The sequence below is a fragment of the Myotis yumanensis genome, unplaced genomic scaffold, assembly GCF_028538775.1.
Source record: "Myotis yumanensis isolate MYYU_CA2020_CCGP unplaced genomic scaffold, mMyoYum1.0.hap1 SCAF_19, whole genome shotgun sequence".
Lineage (NCBI taxonomy): Eukaryota > Metazoa > Chordata > Mammalia > Chiroptera > Vespertilionidae > Myotis > Myotis yumanensis.
Window position 1 is genome coordinate 15,387,798 of NW_027223770.1, and position 27,251 is coordinate 15,415,048.

A 27,251-nucleotide genomic window follows, 5' to 3' on the forward strand; every position below is an offset into this window, starting at 1 on the left:
CACCCCAGGAATGAGGTGACCCAAGGTGCTCTCTGGCCTGGGTCTCACTCCCCCAGGGTATGGAGGGCAAAGGTAAGGGGGTGTCTGCCGGAGGGAGGGCCCTGTTGATGTCACAGTTGGAACCACGGGGCAGAAGGGGAGCTCAGAACTCATTCCTCTGTAGTTCTGACATCTCAGCAAGATGCATCTCCATCCTACCAGCAGGTCAGGCCGGGCACCTTGGGGTGCCCTTGGCTTTGCCCTGTCTCTCACACCCCAATGGCCCCACCACTGACATATACACAGAGCTCATCCCTCCTCCCACCTGCACTGCTGCTGCCCCAGCAGCCACTGCACCGAACACCTGGACTACACAGTGGCCTCCTGACCGGGCTCCTGCATTCCTCCTTGGCACCCCCATGACCTCTTCACAAAGCAGCCAGGAGATCCTTTTCAGAGCATGTCTCTCCTCTGCTCAAAGCCTCTGTGCTCTCCTCTCTCAAGTAGAGTAAGATCTGAAGTTCCTGTGTCTACAGGATCTTGCCAGATCGGCCCTGGCTAGCTCTGACGTCATCTCCATCACTCTCTCCTTTTTCCTCTGTGCCAGCCACACAGGCCTTGGTGCTGTTCCAGGAAAATGACAAGGAGCCCTCTGCCCCAGGGCCTTTGCACTTGCTGCCCCCCCCCGCCCAATGCCGTCTCCCAATGGTTGCTTGGCTCACTCCTTCTTCCCCTACTTCTTCTCCCCCCACTCCTCCTCCTCTTTCTTCCCCTCCTCCTCCTCCTCCTACTCCTCTTTCTTCCTCTCCTCCTCTTCCTCCTCCTCCTCCTCCTCTTTCTCCTTCTTCTTCTTGGTTTTGGTATATGTTACTTACTCAAAGAGGCCTTCCCTGGAATCCACATAAAATAGCACCTCTGCCCTCCAGCCTCCGCCTCCTCACCCTGCTTCGCTTTGCTTTATGTCATTCGTGACATGACAGTGTTTGTTTGCTTATTGTCTGTCTCCTTCCACGGGTGGAAGTTCTGTGAGAACAGCAACTTTTTTCTGTGTTGTTCACTGTTGTAACTTTAGTGCCTAGAACAGCAATGCACACAGTAGGTGCTTAATATGACTGGCTTAGCCCCTACCAGCTGCACGAGGTGGGCGAAGGTCTCCCAGGTGTACAGGACTGGATGGACTTCCGCCCCATCCAGGCACGTCCAGCTCTCTGAACCCCAGGGTCCCCACTTGCATTTATTAGTACCCCACACTTTTCACATACAGTCTCCTTCCTCCTCTTGGTAATCCCTGGAGGCTCCCAGTGGTCAGTGAGACATCGCAGGCCACCTGTGCCTGAGGGGAGGAGCCTGGGTTGGAGCTCGGGCCCCTGGGGCCCGGCCTTGCCGTTCCAGTCCTCCCGGGTGGCCCTGGGGCCTGATTTATCTGTGCTCCCCGGGGGGCCCGGCCCAGGTCAGCCCCGGGAGGCTGCTGAGCAGGCCCTGTCTCTCCTCTGGGCACAGTGCCAGGTGTGTGTCGGCCCTCAGTCACAGCTCTTGCGTATTTTACGATGAAGGGTGGTTATAATAAAGGGCATTAATCACGGGACGACGGCTGGCCTGGGGGGTTTCCCAGCCAGTTTTGTTGAATAGAGGGTGCTTCCCTTCATTTCAAACAGCCTCCTGAGCAGCCGGGACAGAGAGGAATACTTGTTCCTGTGTTACCGTTAGAAAAGCAGCCCTGGCCGGTGTGGCTCAGTGGATAGAGCGTCGGTCCACGGACTGGAGGGTCTCGGGTTCGATTCCGGTCAAGGGCACATACTTTAGTTGCAGGCTCGATCCCCAGCCCTGGTTGGGGCGCATGCAAGAGGTAGCCAATCGTGTCTCTCTCACATCGATGTTTCTCTCTGTCTCCCCCCTCCCTTCCACTCTCTCTAAAAATCAATGGAAAACAGGCGAGGATTAACCAAACAAAGAAAAGAAAAGAAAAACAGGGCCTCAAAAACAACGACTTGCCTACGGTATCAGGGTCAGTCAGGGCAGGGACTGGGGCAACGGTGTGCTCCTCAACAAACTTCAGATATAACAAAGCACAACCAAACGGAACCCCAGCTGTGGTGCTGGGCAGTTTCCATGGGGCAAACCCTCCCTTTATAGCCAGTGCCAGGCTCCCTGCCTGCTGTCACTGGATGTGGAGTGACAGATACGCTCCCCGGCCGGTATGGCTGCCCCCGGACACCACGGTGCCTGGCGACAGCGTCTAACTTCTCTCCAAGCTTCACAGTCCACAAAGCACGCTGATGCGCGGCACTCTCCTGATATTCACGGTGACCCTTTCAGAGAAGCAGCTATTGTGTCCATTTATCAGATGCGAACACGGGGCTGTGTGGCCTTGCAGGGATGCTGGTCAGACCAGGGCCCGAGAAGTGGGGCAGGGAAGGAGTGGGGAGAACTCGTCGGTTTAGTCTCCACGTCGCTGGTCAGTAGCAGGACTCGGGCCACAGACACGCTGCATGGCGGCTGCTGAGGGTCAGGCTGCCTCGACTTGCAGGTGACCTTGGTGGCCATGCACCTGCCCACCAGACTTACTGAGTGCTGCCGTCTGTGGGGTGGGCGAGGCACTGGGTGAGGAGGGCAAGGAGGCCTGGTCCCTGGCCCCGGGGCACACAGTCCAGGTCGGGGAGAGCCCCACAGAGCACAGGACTGCCATGGGGACTTAGAGGGGTTCCTAAGCCAGACTGGGGAGGCCGGGAGACTGAGGCCTTGGGGGCCCGTGCAGCATGCTGAGGTATGCGGGGGGGGAGAGGGGGGAGGAGTGAAGAGAGAGAATTGTGCGCAAACACTCGAGAGGTGACGAGCGAGGCGGGAGCGTGCAGGGGAGCTGAGGCTGGGGTGGGTGGGCCCTGAGTCTGCCTTGCCCGGCAGCAGCTCTGACTCCCTCAGCTCCATGACTCTGAGCCTGCTCCGTCCGGGAGTTTGCCACTGAGAATCTAGAGTGGCACGAGGCGGGTGGCACAGGCAGGTGCCAGCTCGGCCAGCCAGCCAAAGCCACATTTGCATTCCGGACCTTGGCAGACTGACCTCCTGTTTGCCAGGCTGCAGTCCCTGGCTCCCTGGAACCCAGCAGGGGCAGCAAAGGTGTCTGCTGCCCGGGCCCGGCCCTGTCCTCCCCCAGAGGTGGGGTGGGGTGGGGTGGGGTTGGCAGGTGCACACACATGGCTGGTCGGAGCCAGCAGGGCAGGCTGAGTGTCAGGGAGAGAGGCAGGGCAGGGCTCCCACACACAGATGGCCGACGGAGGTGCCAGTGGCCAAGGACCCCTCCCCCCCTCCCCCACTATGGAGGCCCTAAGTGGCCGTGTAAGGCGTTCACTTCCCTGAAGCCCGTGCTGGAGAGATGCTCCCAGAGCCAGCCCAGCTTCTGCTGTTCATGTCGTCCCAGCCCAGGCCCCAGACTTGAGAGCAAAGGAACCTGGTCCCTGCTGTACAGATGCCCCCCCTCCCCGGGCCTGTGGGTACCTGGGGCAGGTGTGGGCCCAGAGGCACATGTTCTCCCAGGTGGCAGACGAGGACCCAAGGCTCGGAGGGACCAGGGGACTTGCTCAGAATCTGTTTGTCAGGCTCACTGCCTCCCTCGGGGCTGGAATTGGGCTGGGCTGACAGTGGGGGCTGAATTGGCGGCCAAAACCCCTCAACACCTCCAGGTGGGAAAGGAGGGTCCCCCGAGGGGGGTTTGGCTCCTTCCCCACAGATGATGCATCAGTTGAGACCAAAAGGAGACTGTTTGGGGGGGAAATTCGAGTTCCCCTCATTAATTACATCTAATTGGATCACAACAGTAAACAGCAGCCTGCCTTCAATAAGCCGGGCTCTGCTGCGACCCCGAGATGGTGTCCCTCACCGGCGGGTGTGCCAGGGAAGACGCTGCTAATTGTCGCGAGGCCACGTCCCATCCTGTGCCAGGTAAGGGATGGCGGCGAGAGATAATTATAATCAGATCTAATTAGCAATTAGAACAGATCCCAACTAGAAGCTGTTTGCAGTTAAATGTTCCCAGAGAGGCGCTCACAGTCTCCAGGGCACGCCGTGTGCCCCAGACAACGGAATGGGGTGGAGAGGAACGGGCGCCCTCACACCCCGTGACTTTCATCTAGCGCAGTGGTTCTCAACCTTGGCTGCACATTAGACAAAGAAACAGAATTTCCGGAGGATGAGGCCCAGAAATCAGGATTTTAAAAAGATTCCCAGGTGATTCTAATGTGCAGCCAAGGTTGAGAACCACTGATCTAATGAGTAAAGGAGACGCACAGAGAACTGGTGGCTAAGGGAGCAGGGGTGGCAGGGCCCTGGGCAGCTGGGCTCTGGGGCAGAGGGAAGGACATCGGGTTGCCTGGCTCCTGTGGGCAGCACTTCCCCACACGGGTCGAGGTCCCTCCCCACCAGGCCCACTGCAGTGGGCCCCAGGCAAAGGCCATCTATTAAATGGCCCGGGACCCCGAGGCCTGGAAACTCCTGGATCGTTCAAGAAACTGCAGGTGGCTTGGGCATCGTGGGACATTTGCTGCTAATGACACTGTGGGGTGTGACTCCGCCCACTGTCACCAGCCCGCCGATGGGCCTAATGTTGCCAGATGTTTACAAGAGAAGCCGGGTGTCTGAATGTTTCATACTAAGGCTTCCAGAATCTTAAATGTAGGCAACAAATTAACCCCCCACCCCCCCCAAAAAAAAACAAAACTCTAAAGGAACTCTGGGAGCTGACCAGACCTGTCTGTGTGCCTGGTCTACCTGCCACTTGCCAGCTGCCACTGGAGAACCTGGGCTCAGTGGTTCCTGTGGCCTCTGCCAACTCTGGGGGTCTCTCATTCTTTGGCAGACCCCTGCCCAGCACGGCGCAGGCATTTGGCACACCATGTGGGTCAACACATGCCTTAGGGGAGGACCCAGCTCTAGATACCCCACCCCCACGTGCTCGAGGCCCAGTGGCCCATCCTGGGGGCTCTACCCCCAGGTCCCCAGGTCCCCAGCCCCTGGGCACCCGCCTGGGAGGGCAATCGACTCACACAGCCCTGTTCACTGCGAGGGCTTCGGTCCTCCCTCGAGAGTCGCTTCCTGCTATGGATTTTGAAGGCCAGTGGCGGCAGAACCACTCTCCCTTTTTTTTCTTTCGGTGCCGTGTGTCTAGTCAATAACTAAGCGGGAACGAAAGGATGCGCGAGAAACTAGAATGCAGTCAAAAGGTAAATTGTGGGCTTAAAGGCCCCTGAGAGACGGGCTCAGATTTGGAAATGTTTCCGCGTGTGAAGCGGGTTTCTCCGCTCTGCCATGCTCTCGGCTCTTGGATTTGCATCTCGGAAAGGCAATCTTGAAAACTGATTTCCCTCGGTTGCATTTCACGGGTGTAGAGACCAAACAGGCTGTTGTATTTCGGTAACGACACCAACATCTCACCTACCTTTGCCTTAATTATTTTTCTGTCTTGCCAGTGGAACCTGTTTAATAAGATTTATAGGTGGCAGGGAGGAGGGGCGAGCGGGTGTGCGGCTCAGATAATGGGCCGGCTGATTTCCCCTCACTGGCTGTCTCCGTAGAAAAACATGAACTAAAAGCTTTGCAGCACTTAAGTGATAATACAGTAATGCCAACATTTCACCTGCCTCCCCCTTAATTATTTTTCTCTCACTTTTGCCACCTGAACCTGTTTACTAGTCGATAAGATCCCCTGACAGATAAGAACCGAGGCCTCGTTCTCTTAGGCAGATAAGCGTCTGCTGCCGTCGATTCTGTGTGAAAAGGGAGCTGTGAATGGCAGCAAGGCTTTCTCTCAGCTCTTCCCGGGGAGGTTCAGAGCCTGTGGGCCTGGGGCAGACCGAAGGCCATGGGAGTGGAGGGCAGGTGACTGTGAAGGCAGACTTGGGCCCTGAGCGGGGCACCCTGGCCTGGGAGGCAGATGGGCACCAGAATCCGGACACAGGACAGGAGAAGGCCCTCTCTCTACACCTGCTCTCCCTCCCTCCTAGACGGGGGTGAGGGGATCTCATGGGATTGGGGAGAGGATCTTGGTCACATGCATTACTAGGCCAGCCCTCAAAGGGAACCGTCAAACATCTGAATACATGGGAAGACAGTCCATGTTCATGCATTGGAAGACACAGTGTTGTTAAAATGGCGATTCTCCTCAAACTGGCCTATAGCTTTAACACAATTCCTATAAGAAGTCCAGCAACCATTTTGCAGAAATTGACAAGTTGATCCTAAAATGTATATGGCAATACAAGGGGCCCCAACTTGCTAAAAGCATTTTGAAAAAGAACAAAATGGGAGGTCTTACTTTTTCTGAATTCAAAATTTGCTATGAAGTTACAGTATTTAAGATAATGCAGTACCAGCAAAAGAATAGACATATAGATCAATGCATCATAATTGAGAAGGATAGTGTTTTTCTTTCTTTTTTTTTTTGGATAAATCCTTACCCGAGGATATTTTTTCCATTGATATTTAGAGAGAGTGGAAGGGAGGGAGGAGGAGGAGGGGGAGAGAGAGAGAGAGAGAGAGAGAGAGAGACACTTGACTGGTGCCTCCCACACTTGCCCTGACCTGGCTGGGGATTGAACCTACAACCCAGGTGTGTGCCCTTGACTGGGAATCGGACCCACCACCTTTCGACATGCGGGTTGAAGCCCCACCCACCTGAGCCACACAGGCCAGGGCAAGGATAGAGTTTTTTGACACCGATGCTGGGACAGCTGGATGCAAAAATGATGAATTTAGTTTCTTATCTCACAAATTACCCAAACATTAACTTAAAAGGAACTATAGACTAAATGTTAGAGCTAAAACTGTAGACCGTGTGGAAGAAAACATAGGAGCAAACCCCTCTGTGACCTGGGGTTAGTTAGACACAACTTCAAAAGCTCAATCCACAAAAGAGCAAAAGAACGTCATTGGACTTGGCTAAAAGGAAAATCTTTTGTGCTTTGGAAGAGAGCAGTTAAGGAGATAAAGAGACAAGCCACAAGCTGAGAGAAGATATTTGCAAATTAAATACCTAATAAAGGACTGTATCCAGAATATGCAAAGAGCTCTCACAACACAATAAAAAGACAAACGACCCAATTTAAAAATGGGCAAAGGATTGGAACAGACATTTTACCAAAGGAGATAAAAAATGGATAATTATGACATCAAAAAGATGCTCAGTATCATTAGTCACCAGGGGCATGCAAATTACGCCTACGGTGGAATATCACGTCCAACCCATTAGAATAGCCGCAACGGAAAAGGCCAACCGTGACAAGTATTGATGAGATGGCGGAGACACTGGAACTCTCATTCGTGGCGGGGAACGTTGTAAAATGATACAGCTGCTGTGGAAAGTAGTTTGGCACTTTCTTAAAAAGCGAAGCTTGAACTTTCCACAGGACCTCGCTACTCCACTCCTAGAAACCTACCCACGAAAAACGAAAACATATCCATACGCATACACCTGTATGTGAATGTTCATAGCAGCATTATCCATAACAGCCCCACACCGGAAATAACCCGAGTGTCCACCAAGCGATGGAAGGACGGGCAGGATGTGGTCCGTCCATGCAACGGATGCCACTCGGCAATGAAGATAAAGGAACTATTGACACGCGCCACCACACAGATGAATCTCGCAAACATTATGCTAAGTGAACGGAGCCCGACCCGAAGGGCCACATGTTGTACGATCCTATTTATAGACGTGTCCGAAAGAGGCAAATCCATAGAGGCAGAAAGCAAGATCCGTGGCGGCCTGGGACTGGGGTGGAAGTGGAAATTGACAAAGGATCGTCTTAGGGCAGCCGTGGGCAAACTACAGCCCGCGGGCCGGATCCGGCCTGTTTGAAATGAATAAAACTAAAAAAAAAAAAAAAAAAAAAAAAAAAAAGACCGTACCCTTTTATGTAATGATGTTTACTTTGAATTTATATTAGTTCACACAAACACTCCATCCATGCTTTTGTTCTGGCCCTCCGGTCCAGTTTAAGAACCCACTGTGGCCCTCGAGTCAAAAAGTTTGCCCACCCCTGTCTTAGGGTGATGAAAATGGCCCAATGCTGGATACTGGTGATGGCCGCACAGCTCTGTAAACTTACTAAAAATCATGGATGAATGGAATGGAATGGAATTCTATCTCCACAAAGTTGGTAAAAAATAAGGGGGAAGATAAAATGGTCACTTCCTCTGTGGGGTCTGTCCTGACAGCTCAACCTGCTCTCTCCTCCAGGAAACTCAGTCCCTTCGACTCTTCTCTGATTTTTTAAAAAAATATATATATTTTATTGATATTTTACAGAGAGGAAGGGAGAGGGATAGAGAGTTAAAAACATTGATGAGAGAGAAACATCGATCAGCTGCCAACCAAGGTACATGCCCTTGACCGAACTCGAACCCGGGACCCTTCTTTCTGGAGCCAAACCAGTTAGGGCTTCTCTGATTTTTTTGATGGCACTTACTCCCTTTTAATAAACGACAACAATTTCTTCATGTGTCTATTGTTATTGTCCAAGGATAGAGGTTCCATGAAGGCAAGAGGGTCCAATCTATTTGACCACTGATGTGTACTTGCAATGCGTGGGCCAGTGCCTGGGGAGTGGAAGGTGCACACATATATGTTGAAAAATGGACTGAATGGGGAACCCTTGACTGGCAGGCTCCTTCCAGCTCTAAAATTCTCTATCAAGGTGAGATTTGGGGGAACTTTTCCAAGGTTAAGTTTGGGGCGTTAGTAGAACTGTTGCCCAGGCCAAGTTGGCGTTGGGGGCTGGGGCTGGAGGAAAGACTGGGCGGTCCCAAGTGACCGGTAATCAGAGTCCAACATCCTCAGTCTTGAAGAATCTGAGACGACTGGTGCTCCCTTTCCTATGCGTCCTGCAGCCTCTGGCATCTCTTCTTTTCTTTCTGACCTCAGTTGACCCATCTGTAAAATGGGTTCTCTCCAGCAACCTAGTGACAGCGTGTGAGTGTGTGTCTCTTCGTAGATAGAGAGAAAGCGCGTGGAGGGTGGGAGGGAGCAGTGTGTTTGGGGGTAGGGCAGTACCAGCTCTTGGGGGGATGGCTGTGTGGCCACCGGCTGGTCCCCCTTTCTCGCCTCCCACCACTAGGCTGCCGTGTGTTCCTGGCCCTGGCAAGGCGACTTCTCAGCGGCTAACACCTTTCTTGACATATTTACATGTGGGAAATCCTTCCTTTCTACAAACATTTACAAACACCTTGATGGGCGTGTGAACATGCGAACTCTGTTGGAAGCGCGCCTTCCTGGGCTGCGGGGCTCAGCTATTTAGTTTTGTGAGTCGGAGGCAGCTGTGTGGGCTTCTCTGAACCTCCCACTAGGAAAACCGCCTCCACAGTGACAGGATAATTTAGTGACGGGGAGAGGACAGCGAGCAGCCCCCTGATAATGAGACGTAATGGGGTGGAAAATGGATGCTGTGGGCCAGGACCCAGACTCCCAAGGCACATCTGGGAACAGGGGATGAGGAAGGGTTTTCTGAGGCCTGTGGTTCATCTGGGGTCCCTGCGCCAGGGTGCGGGCTCAGACAGGGCTCCCGGAGTGCCTGGGGCTGGAAAGAGACCGCATTGCAGTCCATCTGCAGGGAGGAGCCAGACAGCTGTGGGTCTGAGCAGAATTCTGGAGAAGAGCTGGCTTGGATGAAAGGGCGAGGGTCTTGGGAGCAGAGAGAACCGAGTTCAGATTCTAACTCTTGGACACTGGGCGAGCTAGAAGGCCTCTCTGTGCGTCATCTTTCTCATCTGGGACAGGAGGGAGACGTGGGCCTGCCTGGCAGAGGGGGTGAGAAATGCATGAGGCCCGTGAGAGGGTTACCCAGGCAGGTGGCACTGGGCCTGCAATGCCTCTCCCTGGCGGCATCTCCGACAGGTCCCAGCCCAGCACAGCGACAACGAACAGAGCTAGGGCCTGGCCCCACCCGAGGGAACCATGCATCTTTCCTCTGCAGAGAGGTGTCCGCTGCGGAGAGCCTGGGGCCTGGCTCCTGCTGTGGGCACTGCCTGCTCTGCCCTGCGGTGTCCTGCGCTGGTGATACAGCGGGTGTTCCCGGGGGTGGCCCCTGCCCGCTCCCCGGCCTTCTCTCTCCTGGCCGCTCCAGGTCTGGGCTTGGTGACTTCGGCTCTAAACTCCCCTGTAAGGCAACACCCCTCCCTGGTCATTGGCACTGAGGGAAGGCTTCCGTTTAGCAGCATTTTCCTTTCCCATTTCATGCTGTAATGGAGATTCATTGCGAGCTTTAAATCTGTAATTTGCCATGAAACCCTCGTCTCGGGCCCGGGCTGAGGTCAGAGCAGAGAAGTCGTGAGCCATTTTATCCTGGGAGGTCTCCCCGTGCAGCTGGGCCTCCCGGCCTCCCGGGCTGGCCTCAGCCCGCCAGCCAGAGACCTGGGTGTGACACGCACTGTGCCCAGGGGCCGGAGCCAGGAGAGGGGCGGCTCATCTGCGGGACTGGCTGGCCCTGGCCTTCCCTCTCTGGTGGCCGTGACTCTGCCCTCCGCCTCATTGTTCATTAGGGGCATCCATAGAGTGGGGGGCCTCGTGCTGGGGGTATTATGTGCACCTCCTCCAATCTTCTCTGGGCCTGGCAAGGGAGGAGGGGGGTGCAGTGGCCAAAGAGAGGGGAGGAGGGGACTCAGCTTCTGGACCAGGGGACACAGGGGTGTGTGGCCAGTGTGGCAGGAGAGGGAGGAGCCGGCAGCAGGGTGGCGTGGGGGAGGGCCCCAGTGCTGGGCACAGCTCCCACCTGGAACCTCAGGAGATAAGTGAGCTTAGCTGGTTCCCATCTCCCACCTCCGGCTTGTTTGCTGCCTTATTTGGGGTGATTGCAGGGTAATGAATGTGGCAGGAAAAGGCACACAGCACAGGTGAGAAGGGCACGCCAGCCCGGCCGGGCCCAGGCAAAGCAGCCTAAAGAGGAGATCGGTTCCGCCCGTCTTCCCGGGCGCTGAGCGGGAGGGCTGCCGGCTGCGTGCTGGGCGGAACAGCTTCCCCAGGACCTGGAGCCTGACCCCCGAGAAGGAGGGGCCGCTCGTGGGTGTCCCTAACTCGGCAGGAATCACAGTGACACCCACCACAGGTGTGATAACTGTCAACGCCGATATGCTGGCCGCGTGAAACGCGTTATGTATACTATTTCATGACACGCTCTGTAACCCTGAGAGGACAGGGTTATTCCCACTATGCCCCCATTTTATAGATGAGGAAACCGAGGCACAGAGGCGTTGCATAACTTGCCCAAGGTTATTCAATAGCTTCCAGAGTCTGGGCTCTTAACCGTGGCGCCGTGCCACCTCTCTAACCACGACACAACATACAAAGGACTCTCACCGTGTGAACGCCCCATAGTGTGCCCCGATCCCTTTGACCACAGTGATCAGATGCACATGTCCGTACTGAGTACCTAGTAGGTGCGCACAGGCTGGGCTCGGCATGAGGATGCATGATACCCCTCAAGAGACCCGGGGAAGCCAGGCATGTGAACAGTTACTTTCCATGTAACTGGGTTGAGTGTGGTGATGGAGGTGCGTGCAGAAGACTAAGAGAGCTCAGAGGGGGAGCGGTCAGGCCATGTGAGGTCCAGGAGGGCTTCCTGGAGGAAGTGATGTCTAAGATGAATTCTGACAGCTAAGCACATTAGCCATGGGAAGAACAGTGGGAAGGGCATTCTAGGCAAATACACACATTAACGAAGGAGCTAGAGGTGTAGGGGGTCGGGAGAGCGGCAAGCTGGTTGCTGTCCTCGGAGCAAGGGGGTGGTAGAGCTGGGGCTGGACAGGAAGCAGGGGGCAGGCCTCAGAGGGCCTTGTGTGCTCTTAAGACCCCACTCAGACTGTCCCCTCCTGCAGGGCGACTGACTGGGTTTCTTGCCACTGGTTTCTAGAATAGTTTTAGTAGCCAGTGCTCCTGGGTTCTGTGTCAGCCCACCTTCCCTGCTGCCTCTCTCTGCACCCACCTCCCCAGGTGAGGGGGTTGGCAGTCAGCGGAGCTGCCCATGTCCCGGACCCAGGAGGTCCCTGCCCACAGCTCCCGGGTGGAGGAGATGCAGAGGGAGCTCGAGGATTGGGAAGGGCAGCAGGTGAGGGCTCGGTTGGACCTTCTCTGCTGCCCTCCCAGGACCCGGGCCGGACATCAGCGCGTAGGCGCCTTTTTATCGGAATGGACTGATTCTCCATGTGAATAATTCATGCTGGTTTAGGAAGCTGTGTTTCTGATGGAGCGACGAGACAGCAGAGTTAATATTAGAACGGGCCAGGAAGGAGAGGGGAGGGGAAGGAAGGCTGGGAAAATACCTTTGTAAATAATTAATCTCACATCCACCACCCTCCCCCGCCTGCTCCCGCCCCGCCTCACCCTGCTCTCCTTCCCTTCTCACCGTGTTCATTCCGGCTGACGCGTGACATAACGAGGCAGTTTACCTGTTTAACCTGTTTGTTATTTACGACTGCCTGCTTCCCTGCCAGAACGCAGGCCCCCGCAGGGCAGCGGCTGGCTCTCTCGCGTGCTTATGGATGAATCTCAAAGCCCCTAGATGGGCACTTGGCACATCATAGGTGCTCAGTAAATGTTTGCCAATCAAGTCCTGGGCACCCACTTCCTCCCTGCTCTGGGTCTCTCAACTCCTTCTTCCCAAGTTTTCAGGCAAGATCCCCTTTTGGCTCTGGCCCTGGTGGGGGAGTTTATGTTTTTATTTATTTATTTTTAAAATATATTTTTATTGATTTCAGAGAGGAAGGGAGAGGGATAGAGAGATATAAACACCAATGATGAGAGAGAATCACTGATCGGCTGCCTCCTGCACGCCCCCTATTGGGGATCAAGCCCGAAACCCAGGCATGTGCCCTTGGCCAGAATCGAATCCTGGGACCCTTCAGTCCTCAGGCCGACGCTCTATCCAGTGAGCCAAACCGGCTGGGGCGCCCTGGGAGAGTTTAGATATTTTCAACCCTGGGTTCCTGCAGGTGGGAGGAGCAGTCTGCATGTGTGTGTGTGTACGTGCTCGCGTGTGTGTTTGATGTTCACAATAATTCTAGGGCAGTGATGGCGAACCTATGACACGCGTGTCAGAGGTGACACGCGAACTCATTTTTTTTGGTTGATTTTTCTTTGTTAAATGGCATTTAAATATATAAAATAAATATAAAAAATATAAGTCTTTGTTTTACTATGGTTGCAAATATCAAAAAATTTCTATATGTGACATGGCACCAGAGTTAAGTTAGGGTTTTTCAAAATGCTGACACGCCGAGCTCAAAAGGTTCACCATCACTGCTCTAGGAGCTTGGTATTTTTATTATCCCTATTTTATAGTAAAAACCAGAAACCTAGTTCATTCATGCATCCATTCATTCACTCATGTATGAAAAATCCTCAAATATTATTGAGCACCTACTGTGTACTAAGTGCTGGTTAAAGATACTTGAACCAGAGGCCCAGTGCCAGCCCTGAGGACCTGTTGGGGCCACACAGTGAGTGAGCTGCGGGCAGGCCTTCCTCCTGCCAGGCTCTTCCTTCCGCATCCTAGCTCCGCACAGGTGTCTGGGGGTCTCCTGATGTTCAACTGAGCCGTGTCTCTGCAGAGATGGCCCAGGAGGGTAGAGGCTGGATCCAGAGGAGGCCTCTGGGTTCAGGTATAGAGCCAGTCGCGGTCCCAGGGCTGGGCAGGATTTGCGAGGTCCCATCTCCAGCCTGGCGGTGGAATGCTATCTAAAACACCCTGAACAGTCAGCCACCTTCTTTGCCTCTGTCAGCATGCGAATCCCAGCTCCAGTGCAGGTTGGAGTATTTTCCTAAAGTAGCTGGTGGGCCTGTGGGTCCTAATTGTGGACGTCATGCGTTTGGGGAGCTGGACAGTTCCTGCAGGCCGTCTGATTGATCACCGCCTTCCTTTTACAGATGAGGCAACTGGGACCCCGAGAGTTGAGTAGCAGGACCGAGATCACACGGCCACTTAAAGGCAGGACCCAGGCTGTTGCCTGCAAGTCTGCCGCTCTTTCCACGACACCATGATTTTCACATGTTCTAGGGGCGGGAAGACGCGTGTCTGGACCTGGCTTGAGTCAGAGCACGGTCCCTGCCTGGCTGGGTCACAGAGGGAACGGCCTGCCTATTCACCGGGCTGGGCTCCCCGGTCTCTGCTTGGCTCAGCCTTCCCAGCACAGCCTCTGCCCCCCTTTTCCTCCTGGTTCCCCAGCTCCCTCCCTCTCCCTGCCTCCCGGGGTAGCAAAGGCTCAGCTCCAAGTTGCTCCTCACTTGATTGCATCTGAGAGCAGGAAACGTGAGGCTAATGAATCTGTCTGTGACTCTGGGCTTGGCTGCTGGGCCCGAGTCCCCGTGCCCACCCCGGAGCCCGGCAGGCTCTGTAGCTGGCCCTCCGACGTCTACGGGTGCGGCCTAAGCGTATTTCCACCACGCACATCTGCTGGCTCTGTAGCCTCTCGCATTTGCCCTCCTCACTCGGTGCTTTGATGGAAGGCTCTGGGGGACCCCTCTGCTCCAGCCAAAGTGTTTGCTTTGCAGTGCTGCCAGAGCACCATCTGATTCTGCTCTCACGTCTTCCGCAGGTTCTAATCAGGCCCTGACTTTATTTAATTAAAAATCGATCTCAGGCAAATACAGACTGAATTAGGAAGCTCTCTCATTCCTGGAGCACGGGCAGGGCTGCCACCTCCCCCCAACCCCCTTGGGGAGCCGGCTGGGACATTTTCCCAGGCTGAGATGTCACAGCCGAGCAGATGGGGTCTTGGTAGGGAAGCTGGCTGGGCAGGGTAGAGACACCCCTGTCCCCTCGGCCGGAGCAGGTGCTCTGTCTGTCCGCCACGGTGAGCAGCAGACCAGGGCTCCCTTTCCAGATGGCTGGCGAGCTTCTGCTTGTAGGGCCTCCCTCCAGGGCAGTAGGTGGGGCTGTTCACCGCAGAGAAACTCAGCCAGGCGGTACCTCAGGCAGAGCCCAGCAGGCCAGCCAGGGTGGGGCCAGCAGGAACAGCTCAGGGCTCAGGGGTGGGGCCTGGGGTGGCCCTGAGGAGTCTGGAGGACTGTAGACAGAGCCTGGGGGCGCTCTCTCATCCCCAGGGTTAGCTTGTTTTGGAGGAATTGTTTCAGTGGAGTGTGCACTAGAGGTCCCTGCTCAGGCTCCCTTCCCGGCTCTCAGGAATTTTACCCAGAGCATCCTGCTGGGGCCCCGGCAACTCCCCCTTCTGCCTCTTCAACTGACCCCCATCTCTATATATAAAAGGATAAGTGACCGTCCATCCGTCCATCTGTCTGTCCAACCGGCTGACTGGCTGGTACATATGACTCGCACTGGTAATTTAAAAATAAACGTTGACGCTCTGACTGGTTTGGCTCAGTGGATAGAGCGCCAGCCTGCGGACTGAAGAGTCCCGGGTTCGATTCCAGTCAAGGGCATGTACCTTGGTTGTGGGCACATCCCCAATAGGGGGTGTGCAGGAGGCAGCTGATTGATGCTTCTCTCTCATCGATGTTTCTAACTCTCTATCCCTCTCCCTACCTCTCTGTAAAAAATCAATAACATATATTTTAAAAATATAAATAAAATAAACATTGACTCACACATGCACGATACATATAAAGCTCTTGCTGGCGCCAATCGCACATGTGTGTTTTGGTCTGTCATGGTTGATTGTGAATTTGGTTGGCACTTCTATTATAGAGAAAGGGCGAATAGTGATATTAAAATATTTCTTCTAATTAATTTCCTTTCAATGTGCACGAATCCGTGCACCGGGACCCTAGTACTTGAATAAAACATCTTCCCTGGCCCTGACTGGCTTGGCTCAGTGGATAGAGCGTTGGCCTGTGGACTGAAGGGTCCCAGGTTCGATTCCAGTCAAGGGCATGTACCTTGGTTGCGGGCACATTCCCAGTAGGGGGTGTGCAGGAGGCAGCTGATCGATGTTTCTCTTTCATCGATGTTTCTAACTCTCTATCCCTCTCCCTACCTCTCTGTAAAAAAATCAATAAAATATATTAAAAACAAAAACAAAAACAAAACATCTTCCCTGCACCACCCAGCTCTGTGCCCAGAGGCAGTGCCAGGCAGTGGCACTAGAGAGGGAGGGGGGGGACAGCTGCCATTTAGTTGTGACCCCAGACAAAGTCAAGTCTGTTTAGATGAGACCCCAAGGCCCTGCTCTCAGAAGCACGACCTCCAGCAGGATAAAGAGGATTCTACTGGCATTTAGGGACACGGAGGGCAGGCAGAGAGCTTTGCCTTGGAGTTGGAGAATCTGGGGTTAATTCTGAGTGTCATTAAGCTGTGTGACCTCCTGTAAGGGCCTTTGCCTCTCAGAGTCTTGCTTTCCTCACCTGTGACACAGTTGGAGTCACTGGGACTTTGTTATCCAACCGTCCGCTACCAGGACAACCACTTCAGGAGGAGATGCATCTATTTTAGGTCCCGCGTGAGGCATGCTTGAGTGGGCCATGCCCAGGTCCTTCTCCCTTTAGCTTCCTTTGGTGCCCGCTGGCAGGGCCCGAGGAAGCAGAAGGCGGATTCTTCTGAGGATGGGGCTGAGTAGCCTCTGAAGAGGGAGACCCTACAGCTCCACTTAGCATATCCGTCCTGGCATTTTGCAACCGCCCCGCCCCCACACACACACCCAGGAAAGCTATTAGGCACCAAGTCCTCCTCTTCTCCTCTTCTCTCCCCTCAGTCCCCATACCTGTTCCTGTCCCGGGAGAGATGGCAATGGTGGTCCCGCCCTTCCACGTCCCTGATCACTTTCCGGAAGGCCCCTTCCTGACCACACAGCCCCAGCCTTCTAACCCTGCCCACCCGCTGGCTTCCCTCCCTCCTTTCATGGTGGGCGGAGGAGACCAAAGGCGGCAGGAGGCTCTGGTCTTGGCCCCAGTTCCTCCTCCGTCTCCAGCAGCCAGGCTCCGAGCCTGGTAAGCGGTCCTCCGGGGCCTGCCTGCTGGGCTTGGGCTAATCTGCCTGCACGCTGGCCGTGTAGATCTGAAGATAACCTGACACACTCGTAAATATTTCATCTCCGCGTGGCCATGCGCCTCATCTGCCGGGCGAGGAGGCAGCACCCCGGCGCTGACCCCGTTGTCAGAGCATCTCAGCAGCTGCCGAGAGGTGGGAGGGCAGAGCCGGGGTCAACCTCTTCTGGCTGCTGAGCACCAGGCGCCTGGCAGAGGCTCCCCGAGGAGGCAGTGAGGGGGTGCGCAGAGTCCGGCCGGCAGACCCTGGGCAGGGCCCTATGCTTCTTGAGCCTCGGTTTCTCATCTGGGGCAACAATTTTGTCCCACAGCCTTGCATCGAAAGAGTGAGGAAGGAGAACTGGACATGCTTTGAGAGTCGCTGTCAAGAGCTACTATGACTTATGTCCCAGGCGGATGGTCCCCAGTAACGTCTCGCAGAGGAAGGAGGTGACTCTTAAGACAGTGGTTCTCAATCTGTGGGTCGAGACCCCTTTGGGGGTCGAACGACCCTTCCACAGGGGTCGCCTAAGACCATCGGAAAACACATATATAATCACATATTGTTTTTGTGATTAATCACTATGCTTTAATTATGTTCAATTTGTAACAATGAAAATACATCCTGCCTATCAGATATGTACATCAGGATTCATAACAGTAGCAACATTACAGTTATGAAGTAGCAACGAAAATAATTTTATGGTTGGGGGTCACCACAACATGAGGAACTGTATTAAAGGGCTGCGGCATTAGCAAGGTTGAGAACCACTGCTTAAGAGGTAGTGAGCCCATTCAAGTCTACCTGAGGGGGGGCGGGGGGGTGGGCATCTGTTCAGGCAGGGTGACCCAGGGACACTGGGCTCTTGGGAAGCCGAGATGAAGGGAGACCCAGAGCAAAGTACGATTGGGACTAAGAGCTGGAAGTGAGTTTCCCAGGCAGCCCAGGGTTCCCAGGAGCAGGGAGGGGGAAGGAACGGGCAGTGGTGGTCCCTATGGATGCTGACATCACAGGGCCAGTCCAGCTCCAGGCGGATTCTGATGGGGAAGTGGCTGCCTGGGGCTGTTAGCACCCCGAGGGAGGTCAGTCCAGAAGGAAGTGACTCAAAGATGTGTCCCAGACTTCTCTGTCTCCACCGCCTAGCCCAGGGCCCAGATGCCGCGGAAAATGTTCTCTGATCGAATACGTGAGCCTCTGGGAGCCTTATTTGCTTCCCAGCCAGATAAACACACTGGGGTTGGACAAGGTCACAGGCAGGTGGCATTGGCCTTCTGATTTCCAGGGCCGGGGGTTACTGACACACTGGGGCGGAGGCCAGAGCCCTGGGGGACAATGCCTGGGGCTTTGCCCAGCAGGAGGCCCCTGAAGGAACCTTCTGGAACCGAGCGCCAGGGTTCCCATTGTGCCCTTGCCCCACGCGCACAGTCGGTTCTTACCCAGGACGGTGAGGCGCGCAGGGCGGGACCGGATGGCGGCCTGGATGGCCTGGCACTCGTACACCGCATCGTCTTGCAGTTCTGCCCGCAGGATCTTCAGGTGATGTTCTCCTGACAGGTGGTTCCCCACCACCAGGTACTGCGGGTAACCTGTGGACACAGCAGGCGTATCACAGGGGCTGGTCCAGGGGCGGAGGCGACATTCATGATACGCAGGACAGTGGCACACACCTAGGCGGGGCTGCTCTGTCTCAGAGGCCCAGGGCCCTGGGGTGAGCACAGAGGTGAGTCTCCCCAGGGTGCTGGGCAGAGTGTGCATGTGTATAAGGGAATGGGCGATGTTTGGTTTAGGAACGGGGGAAGCTATTGCTGGGCACCGTTACACAGGATAATCTATGTAAAGGGCCCGGCACATAGACTATAAATGCTGGTTGAAACGAAAGTACCTGGGAGGTGGGGCAGCAAAGAGCCGTCTTTCTAAGTGAGAACTGACCAGGCGTCTGGGCCTTTTGGGGGTTGGGAGCCGGGCACTGGGCTTTGGTATAGGTTTGAATCAACTGCTTTCTCAGCGGTGACTCTGTTTACCCGTCACATGAAGGAGAAAATCCTTCCTTTTCTCCCTGTGGATGATTGGATATTGATGAGACAATATCTGAGCTTCTTAGAAGAAAAATGTTCTATCAATATGAGGGAGTGTATTTATAAATCTCTTCCTTTGACTGTTTTGTTTTTTTCCCCCAGCCGCGGTGACCAGAGAGACAGCGAGGCCCTGCACGGACAGCTGGGGGTGCACGGGAGGGTAAGGCAGAGGCGGGGTCCAGGCCCTCCCGGGAGGTCTGGGGGTACTCACTCGAGAGGTCCCTGCCCACGCCCAGAGCCAAGCCGTCCTTGATCCACAGAACGAAGCCGTCATATTCCGGGATGGCACAGAGCAGCGTCACCGGCTGCCCCGACACCACGGCCTGGTCCTGGGGCTGCTGGCTGAAGGAGTACACTTGGCCTGGGGAGGAGACAAGCAGAGCGGCCGGTTAGTGCAGGGAGCAGGGCCCAGGCTGGCCCAGGGGGCAGGTCCCCCCACCTCCCAGAGCACTGGGGCCCAGCAGCGACCTCCTCACACACCTCCCCCCTCAATCCCCCAGCTTGATCCCCTGTTTCAGAGCTGAGTCCCCACTGGAGCCCCATCCATCCCTAATTTCCCTACACTCACACTCGGTCCAGCCATCCTCCCCCCACAGGCCGTGCCCACCACTCACTGCCCTTGGGACACGCCCCTCCCTTTCCATCTGGCTAACTCTTTCCATCTGACACCCCTGCTTGTACCCACTTCCACGCAGGACAGAGGACCCTCGCCTCCCCCTCCACCCCCCCCGCAGCATTCTGTGTGGGGTGGGCTTCAGAGCAGTGGACATGGGAGTGGTGAGCTGTGGTTAGACTTGAGAATCCAGGAAACAGTATTGTGCTAGTGGCTCAGGATGGGCCTCAGGCCGAGTTCACCAGGGGGAGCGGTGTGCAGTGTGGCGGGGGGTGTGCCACGAGGGAGCAGGTCTCACATCCACACATCAGCCTGTCCCTTTCCTTTCTGCAGCAGACCCTACCCCAGCCTCACTGTCACTGGGAGAAAGCCATAACTGTGACCCCGTGGCACCCACCCCCATATACCTCAGTGAGATGGCACTGAGCCATCTGAGCCAGCCAGTCCCTACTTTATTAAACACAATGGCAGCGTGTACAAAATACCAGGCTTGTGCAATGACTTAAAATATCAGCTCATCAATGTTTTCATCCCCGTACCAACCAGATGAGGCACAAGGAGGTGCGAGGTAGCCACAGGGCCTGCGATTGTTACCGACAGACCAGGTGCCGACCGCACCTTCCCTGGCGCGGGGGCAGCCCCCGCAGGGGCCCTTATCACCCCATTTCACAGGGTTAAGAACCGGAGCCTCAGAGGCTAACCGAACTGATAGCCTCTGCATCCAGGGGCCGGACGAGGCTGCGGATACAAGACTTTTTGGCTCCAAAGGCATGTTCTCATCTGCTGAGCTATGCTGCATGCAGATCCCTGAGCCTGGTCCTGGAGGGGTTGCCAAAGAAGGGGGTGCTGTGACCGCGTTCCCGGGAGGCCCCGCTGAATGGACAACAGGGCAATGACAGCTACTGAGCTCCTGCCGCAGTGCGACCATGCCTCCCGTGCCTGCCCTCTTGTGACTTAAGGAAGTACATCACCGGATGGAAATAGCACCATGTTCCCGCAAAGACACCAGGATCAGAGAGGCAAAGTAACCTGCCTGAGGTCGCACAGCTGATGAGTGATGGAGCAGGGGTTTGAGCTGGGGTGCTCTGACTCCCAAGCACCCCTTCTTTCCCACACCCTGCTCTGCACCTACTGACAGCCCAGGAAAGCTGGGCCTGGCTGGGCTGCTGCCCGGCCTCTCCTCCCCCTGGGGTCAGGATAGCCCCGAGGTCTGAGACACAAGGGCCCAGGCTCAGGCCACAGAGAGGGCTAAGGGGCTGCTGGTGTGTCGCTCCAAGGGGAGCAGGCAGGTGGCAGCACGCGTGGCGGCGCCCCCTGGAGGAGACAGTCCACATGCCGTGACAGTCCGTGCCGTGGCAGGTAGCTGAGCCCACCACCTGATCAGATCTTGGCTGGTCTTCGAGGAGTCTCATTAACAATCACATGGGCACTGAATTGTGGGAGAAGCACTTTTTATTCCGAGCCGAGCTTTACCGATGAGATTTCACAGGACGTTTTAATCAGCGATGTGAGGTGGGGTTGTTTTCTCCCCTCTCCGTCTCTTCTGTTTCTCGGTTGTAATTAGATAGTTTCTGGCACCAAAACAAGAGCGAGAAGGAGGGAAGAGATGAGAGAGGAGGAAGGAGGTGGGAGAAAGAGCAGGAGGGCGAGGGGCCAGGTGAGGAGAGCAGGAGAAAAGGGGGCCTGGAGGGGAAGTAAGAGGAAGAGCAGCGAGAGGAGGAGGAGGAGGAGGAGGAGGAGGAGGAGGAGGAGGAGGAGGGAAAGGGGTGCAGAAGCCACACAGTGGGAGGGTGTGGTGGGGAGAACATTCTGAGGCTCTTCTCTGGGCTCTCATGATGATTCCTCAGCTCATTCTTTTATCCCAAAATCGTTCTTGCAAGAAGGGCAGCGTGCAGACAGCCGCAAGAGCTGCCAAAGAGTGTGCTATCAGAGAGAACGATCAAGCTGCCAGCAGGGAGCTGAGGGGTCAGACTGAGAAGGCCTTAGCCAAAATGGGGCTCAGGTCCTCAGAAATGTCCATTGATGGGGACCCCCTGAAAGGGCAAGCATCCCATTGGCCTCCCACCCCCAGTCCTGCTTCCTCTTGCGGCTGGTGGGCATAACTAGAGAGCTGGGCGCAGGAGGCATCCCAAGGGGCTGGAGGGGCGGGGCTGGGTGAGTCCTGGATGGAGTGATACCCCAGCGTGACGGTGGTACCCTGAGGGAGAAGAGGACTGTCGCCATGGAAACAGGCTCTAGAGGAAGGCAGGCTGGGAGGAGCGCTGTGTGGAAGCAGGCCTTGGCAGTGAGACTGAGGAGTCCCTGTTTCACTCTGGAGGGTGTCTCGGGGCCAGGAGTTGGAGCAGGCAGAAGAGCCCCCCAGATTAGACCTGGGGCCTACAGACCGGAGCCCGAGGGGATGGGAGAACAGGAGTGGCCAGCCTGGGGGGCGGTCTCCAGGTCTCCCATCCCAGCATCTGCTGCTCACTCTCTGTGTGTTCGGGTCCCCCAGCTTTTCTCTGGGAAGGATGTTTCTGGGGGGCAGGGGCGGGGGGAGAAGGACACAAGGACAGTCTCAAAAAACCACCCAAAAGGCAGAATTTGCAAATTATTTTCGGACAGGGAATGGCTAGTGCTTTAACTGACTATTTTTTTTAAAGTCTAATTTTAATTTTTACACATCCAATACAAGACATGAAAAGGAAAAAAACCACACAAGATGCTAAAAAAACCCTGTTTTTCTTTTAAATCAATGGGATGCTTTTTCAAACAGAATCGTGACCCCATTGTCACTCCCCAGAGAGAGATAGTTGAGGTGCTGTGGATGGAGAGGCGGGGGTGGGGGGGTGGGGGGCGGGATGGGCACTCCTCTTCACCCCTGGGGTAGACCTTGCAGCCTCTGCTTCCAGCTCAAGACCCCAGGAACACAGATGAGAGTCCCAGGGTAGGTCCTCGCCCAAAGCATGCCCTGACCTCCCCTCACTCCTGCTTCCAATCCCCGTTTCCTACTCGGAACAAGTGACATTTAAGTGAGCCTGGGACCATTTCCTGTAACCTGCTGGGTATTGTGTTAAGCAGACAGGAAGCCCCTTGAGAACAGCTGTGTCTTTCACACACGTTCATCGAGACCTGCTATGAGGCAGGTATTGCAACCTCTGAGGACAGGTGGGTCTGACCTGGCCCCACCCTCCAGGAGCTTATGCCCGTATCCCCATCGCCTGGACAATTCTGTCCTGAGTACCGAGTATGTCCTGCTCTCAGCACACCTCGCACCCTCGGTCCCAGGTGTTCTGCCTCAGTTTCCCATTTCGTCCCATGACGTTCTCCTGGGTGTGGAGCCTGGCAGCCAGCGAGGCCTCCCTTTTCACGCTTTATTTGTAATCGGTCCCATCACCAAGTCCCGCCTAGCCTCTTTCTTCAGACCCACCCTTCCCTCTCCATTCCCACCACACAACCCCAAGTCCAGGCCCTCATGGCCTCAACCTGGCTGCTCAAAACAGACCATGACTGCTTTCAGGTAATGCCCTGGATTTTCTTTCAAAATTGCCGCTGTCCTCATATCTCCCCCCGCTTCAAGAGGTGCAACTCCGTGGCTCTCCATGTCAGCAAGGTGGCACCTGACCCTCCGTCCTGAACTATGAGCTTCTCCGAAATCTGCCCCTTCCTCCTGGTGCTCAGCAGCAACCCTGTGCTGCTGCCCACAGGTGTGTCCTGGAGTCCTGGCTGTCCCACCGGCTGGAGTGAGCCCTCCCCTCGCCCCCCAGGCCTCCCTCACCAGCCCAGCATCCCGGTGGGGCCAGCTCTGCCCTGAATTGATCTTTGCCTGCACCTCTAGGCACTGTCTGTCCCCGGGAGGGGGTCTCCATCTTCTCTTTTCCTCTCTTTCTCCTCTTTCCCCTCCTTCTCTTCTCCCTCACTGTCTTCAAAACTTTATTGAGCAGCTACTACATATATGTTAGATGCCAAGGAAACAAAAGTAAAGAAGAAATAGAGGGTAGACTCCTTGAGGGCGGGGCCACGGCTGCTTTTCCATCCTGTCGTCTCAGTGCTGTGCCTGGGGGGGAGGAGGCAGGCGGGGCGGGAGTGGGAAGAAGCACCGATGGCTCTTTAATGGCCGGTGGTGCTTGTAGCTGACCCGCTCTGGTTTGCCTCCTGAAATCTGGTTACTGTAGGAAACTGTTTTTACATTGTACACGACAGAGTAGATGGACATTGTGCTGAGCACGCCACATGGAAGGCATGAAGTGGGAAGGAAAGGGGAGGGGCCATAGTCTCACAGAGGTGGGTGTTATAGGACAAAAATAGCGGAGTTATTCATGAAAGCCTACTTTATGCCAGGCCTTTGAACTACCGTGCCAGTTAGCCGAGATTACCCAGTTTACAGATGAACTGAGGCTGATAAATGAAGTGACATGACCAAGGACACACAGTGGGCCCAGGTGTAATTCAAGGTTATACTGTGGGCCCAGGTATAACTTAAGGTCACATAGTAAACCCAGGTATAATTCAAGGTCGTACTGGATCCAGGTGTAATTCAAGATCACACAGTGGAACTATATGTAACTCAAGATTATGCAGTGGACCCAGCTGTAACTTAAGGTCACATAGTGGGCCCGGGTGTAATTCAAGGTCATGCAGTGGACCCAAGTGCAATTCAAGGTCACATATTGGGCCTGGGTGTAATTCAAGGTGACAAAGTGTTCTCAGGTGTAGTTCAAGGTCAAACAGTGGACCCAGGTGTAATTCAACATCCTGGATAGGCCCATGTGTAAATCAAACCCAAGTATCTTTGGCTGCAAACCCTGTTTTCTTGCCATTATCCCATGTTAGCTATTGAATTAAGAGCCTGAAATCCAATTTTGCTTCTCAAACAAGTACTCACCCCACAAACCAGGCACCTAAAGAGAGGCAGAGAATCTTTGGAGTGAAAAGCAATTTTTCGGTTCTTCCCTACGTTTACACAGCCTCCTCCCTACAGCTCTGGTCAACACCACCGGTTAGGACTCAGAGTGGAGCCCTGTACTGGCCACCATGGGGGGCAGATATGAAAGAAAGGAGGTATAATAACTATCGGTACTTTTTATTATATAATAACCATTATTTATATAATAATTACATTATCATATGCACATTATATAGCTAGGTAAATATTATAAATAATATTTTTATTGTTATAGAGCTAAAAATAGCCAAATTTCATTCAATGTAAACATGTATTCAGAGCTTTATATGGTTATATGATTGAATTCTCTCCCCGGTCAGTCCTGTGCGATGGGACCATATCAAACCCACGGGAAGATGAGGCTGTCCAGGGGCCCAGGGCACTGAATGATGGAGCCGGGACATCAGGCCCAGCAGTCCTGTTTCAGAGCCTCATCCTAATGACCTTTATTACAGTTATGGGCCCCTGGTAACTCACAGAACCTGCCCGAGACCTCCCGGGCCAACCTTTGCCCTTGCCCAGAACTGAAAAGTGTCGCGGGAGCTGCAAAGGAGCAGGCAGGGGCGGAATGCACATGGAGCTCTCCCTCCTGGCGCCTCACCTTGGCCTCCTCCCGGGGACCCGGGGACACAGCATAGACGGAACCATCACCATTTGGCTCTGGGAGGTCCCCTCCCTCTTCCAGTAAAATATTTAAAATGTTAAAGACCCCACGATTCTCTGTGAATTCACAGTCTCCTGGCCCCTGATCTGAGGTCACCCCTCAATCTCCGTTATTTCCTGGGGAGGAAAGAGGCCTTTTGCTGCGGAAGACCGAGATTATAAGGGGCAGAGCGATTTCACGGCAGTGTTCCAGGGAACTGGCTGCCTGGTGTGTGTGTGTGTGTGTGTGTGTGTATGTGTGAAGTGTGTAACAGGTGGGAAGGGGGCACAGGGGCCCCATGCCCATAGTGCTCGGGGTCCCCGATGCTAAGCTCAGAGGAGCCATGGTGCTCACCCAGCCCTGCCACCCATAACTGTCAGCCTCAAAGCTTCTGCGGACGCATTCTGGGACTCCAGTGTCCCGAGTCTCCTGCCGCTCCAATGGGCGTATGTGTTTGTGCCTCTCATGGTCAGGTCCCTGGGAAGCCTCTTCGTCCCCATGGGGACAGTTGTCAGTGCTTGCTGGGTGGCTCATGAGAACGAAATAGGCCGTTTTATGTAAAGTGCACAGCGCCCGTATGCCCTCCACTCGGCAGCTCTCATGTCACCGTGAGGCTGGTGTAGGGCGTGTGCGGGGCCTGAGCGCACAGGAGTGTATTTAGGATGCAAATCTAGGCAGTCGCGGTGGGTCTGACAGTGCTGGCCCTCGAATGTGTGGTCAGAAGTTGGCTCTGAATGAGACATCACCAAAGGCTTTGACCCACATGCTCAGATCTGGGTGTCAGAAGGATCGTGGTGGCCACCGTGAGGATGGGTGATGGAGGGCTCCCTGGAGGAGGAGAACAAAGCAGGAAGGTTTCGCTGTCACAGGGCTCAGGCTCCTGCTGCATTGGGGGAAGGAACATGAACTTAGGAGCCATCTGGGCGTGGAATTGACAGCACTCAATGGGGGATGAGGAAGATGGAGCATAAAGGCTCCTCTCTCTGGCCCGCAGGACAGTGAGGGGGTGACTCGAGGGGCCCTTTTGTCTCAGGAGAAGTGTGGGGGGCAGTGAGTCCAGTTGTGAATATGGTGATGGAGAGGGGCCTCGGATCACTCCAGAGAAGGCGTCCTGGGTGCCGGCTGGTGGGGAAGGAAGCTGTGGCTTCCGCCTTCTCACATTACTGGGCACTCACTGGGGCTCAGGCAGGAGGAGTGTTTCAACAACGTGTCCCTTCATTTGGTGTTGGCTGGGAATTCACCTCCAAATGCCACAAGCTGCGGTCATTGATGACTATCTAAGAGGGACATGGTTAAGCCAGGCTTGGGAATATGGGGAGCAGCTGGCTTGGGCGAGGCAGCTAACTCCTGTCCAGGTTTGCACAGGCTCAGAGCCCTGTGGGACAGCAAGAAGGCATCTAACCCAACCTTCTTCTTTGGGCCAGGGCCGGAAATACAGAGAAGCCAGACGGACAAGGCAGGCGTGGAAGATGGGCCCTCTCTCCACTGTCTGTCTCTCCTAGACATTGCGGGGGAGAGACTTGGAAACGCTCCAACCCCAACGTGGCCTGCAGTAGCCATTGGCAGCTTGGCTCTGGCGCACAGGTGAGGAGAAGCTCGCCAGCATCAGGAACGTTCTGGAAATGGCGCTGGCGTTTTGTTCGGCTCACACAGCAGAGCCCGACTACCTCTCCTGCGTGACAGGCTGGTCGTGGGGCCCTTCTCGGCCACCGGGGTTCCTTGCCTGTGGCTCTCTTGGCCTCACACGTCCCTCCCCAGGACACACCATCCGCCAAGGTTGTCCCGGACGGCGTGGGTCATTCATGAAGAGCAATGGGGCTGGCCGCGGCACGGTGACTCCAAAGTCACTATCAATCCTTGGCCGGCTGATTACCAGCCTGTGGCCCCAGCCAGAGCCCGCACTGTGCTCATTAGGGACAGAGGTGGTCCTCCATCCATTCCGCCCGGTTCTGGGTGCCAAGGAGACGCTGATAAGTGCCGGCGGAAACACGGGCGCATCGGGCCTGGGACGGAGCCCATCCATCCTGCCTGCCTGCTGCTGCCGTCCTGGAGTCTGACCGAGACG

At 55.1% G+C, this 27,251-nt stretch overlaps 1 protein-coding gene across 2 annotated transcripts in view; it reads right to left on the minus strand.

The window, feature by feature from the left end:
• The window catches only part of KIRREL3 (kirre like nephrin family adhesion molecule 3), a 455,238-nt gene that overhangs the window by 46,889 nt on the left and 381,098 nt on the right, over window positions 1–27,251 (minus strand). For both annotated transcript variants that reach the window (XM_070399201.1, XM_070399200.1), the window contains exons 3-4: window positions 19,221–19,370; window positions 18,371–18,520 (exon numbers count right to left, since the gene is read on the minus strand). In XM_070399201.1, the coding sequence (XP_070255302.1) occupies window positions 18,371–18,520; window positions 19,221–19,370 (300 nt within the window). The remainder of the gene's footprint in view (window positions 1–18,370; window positions 18,521–19,220; window positions 19,371–27,251) is intronic.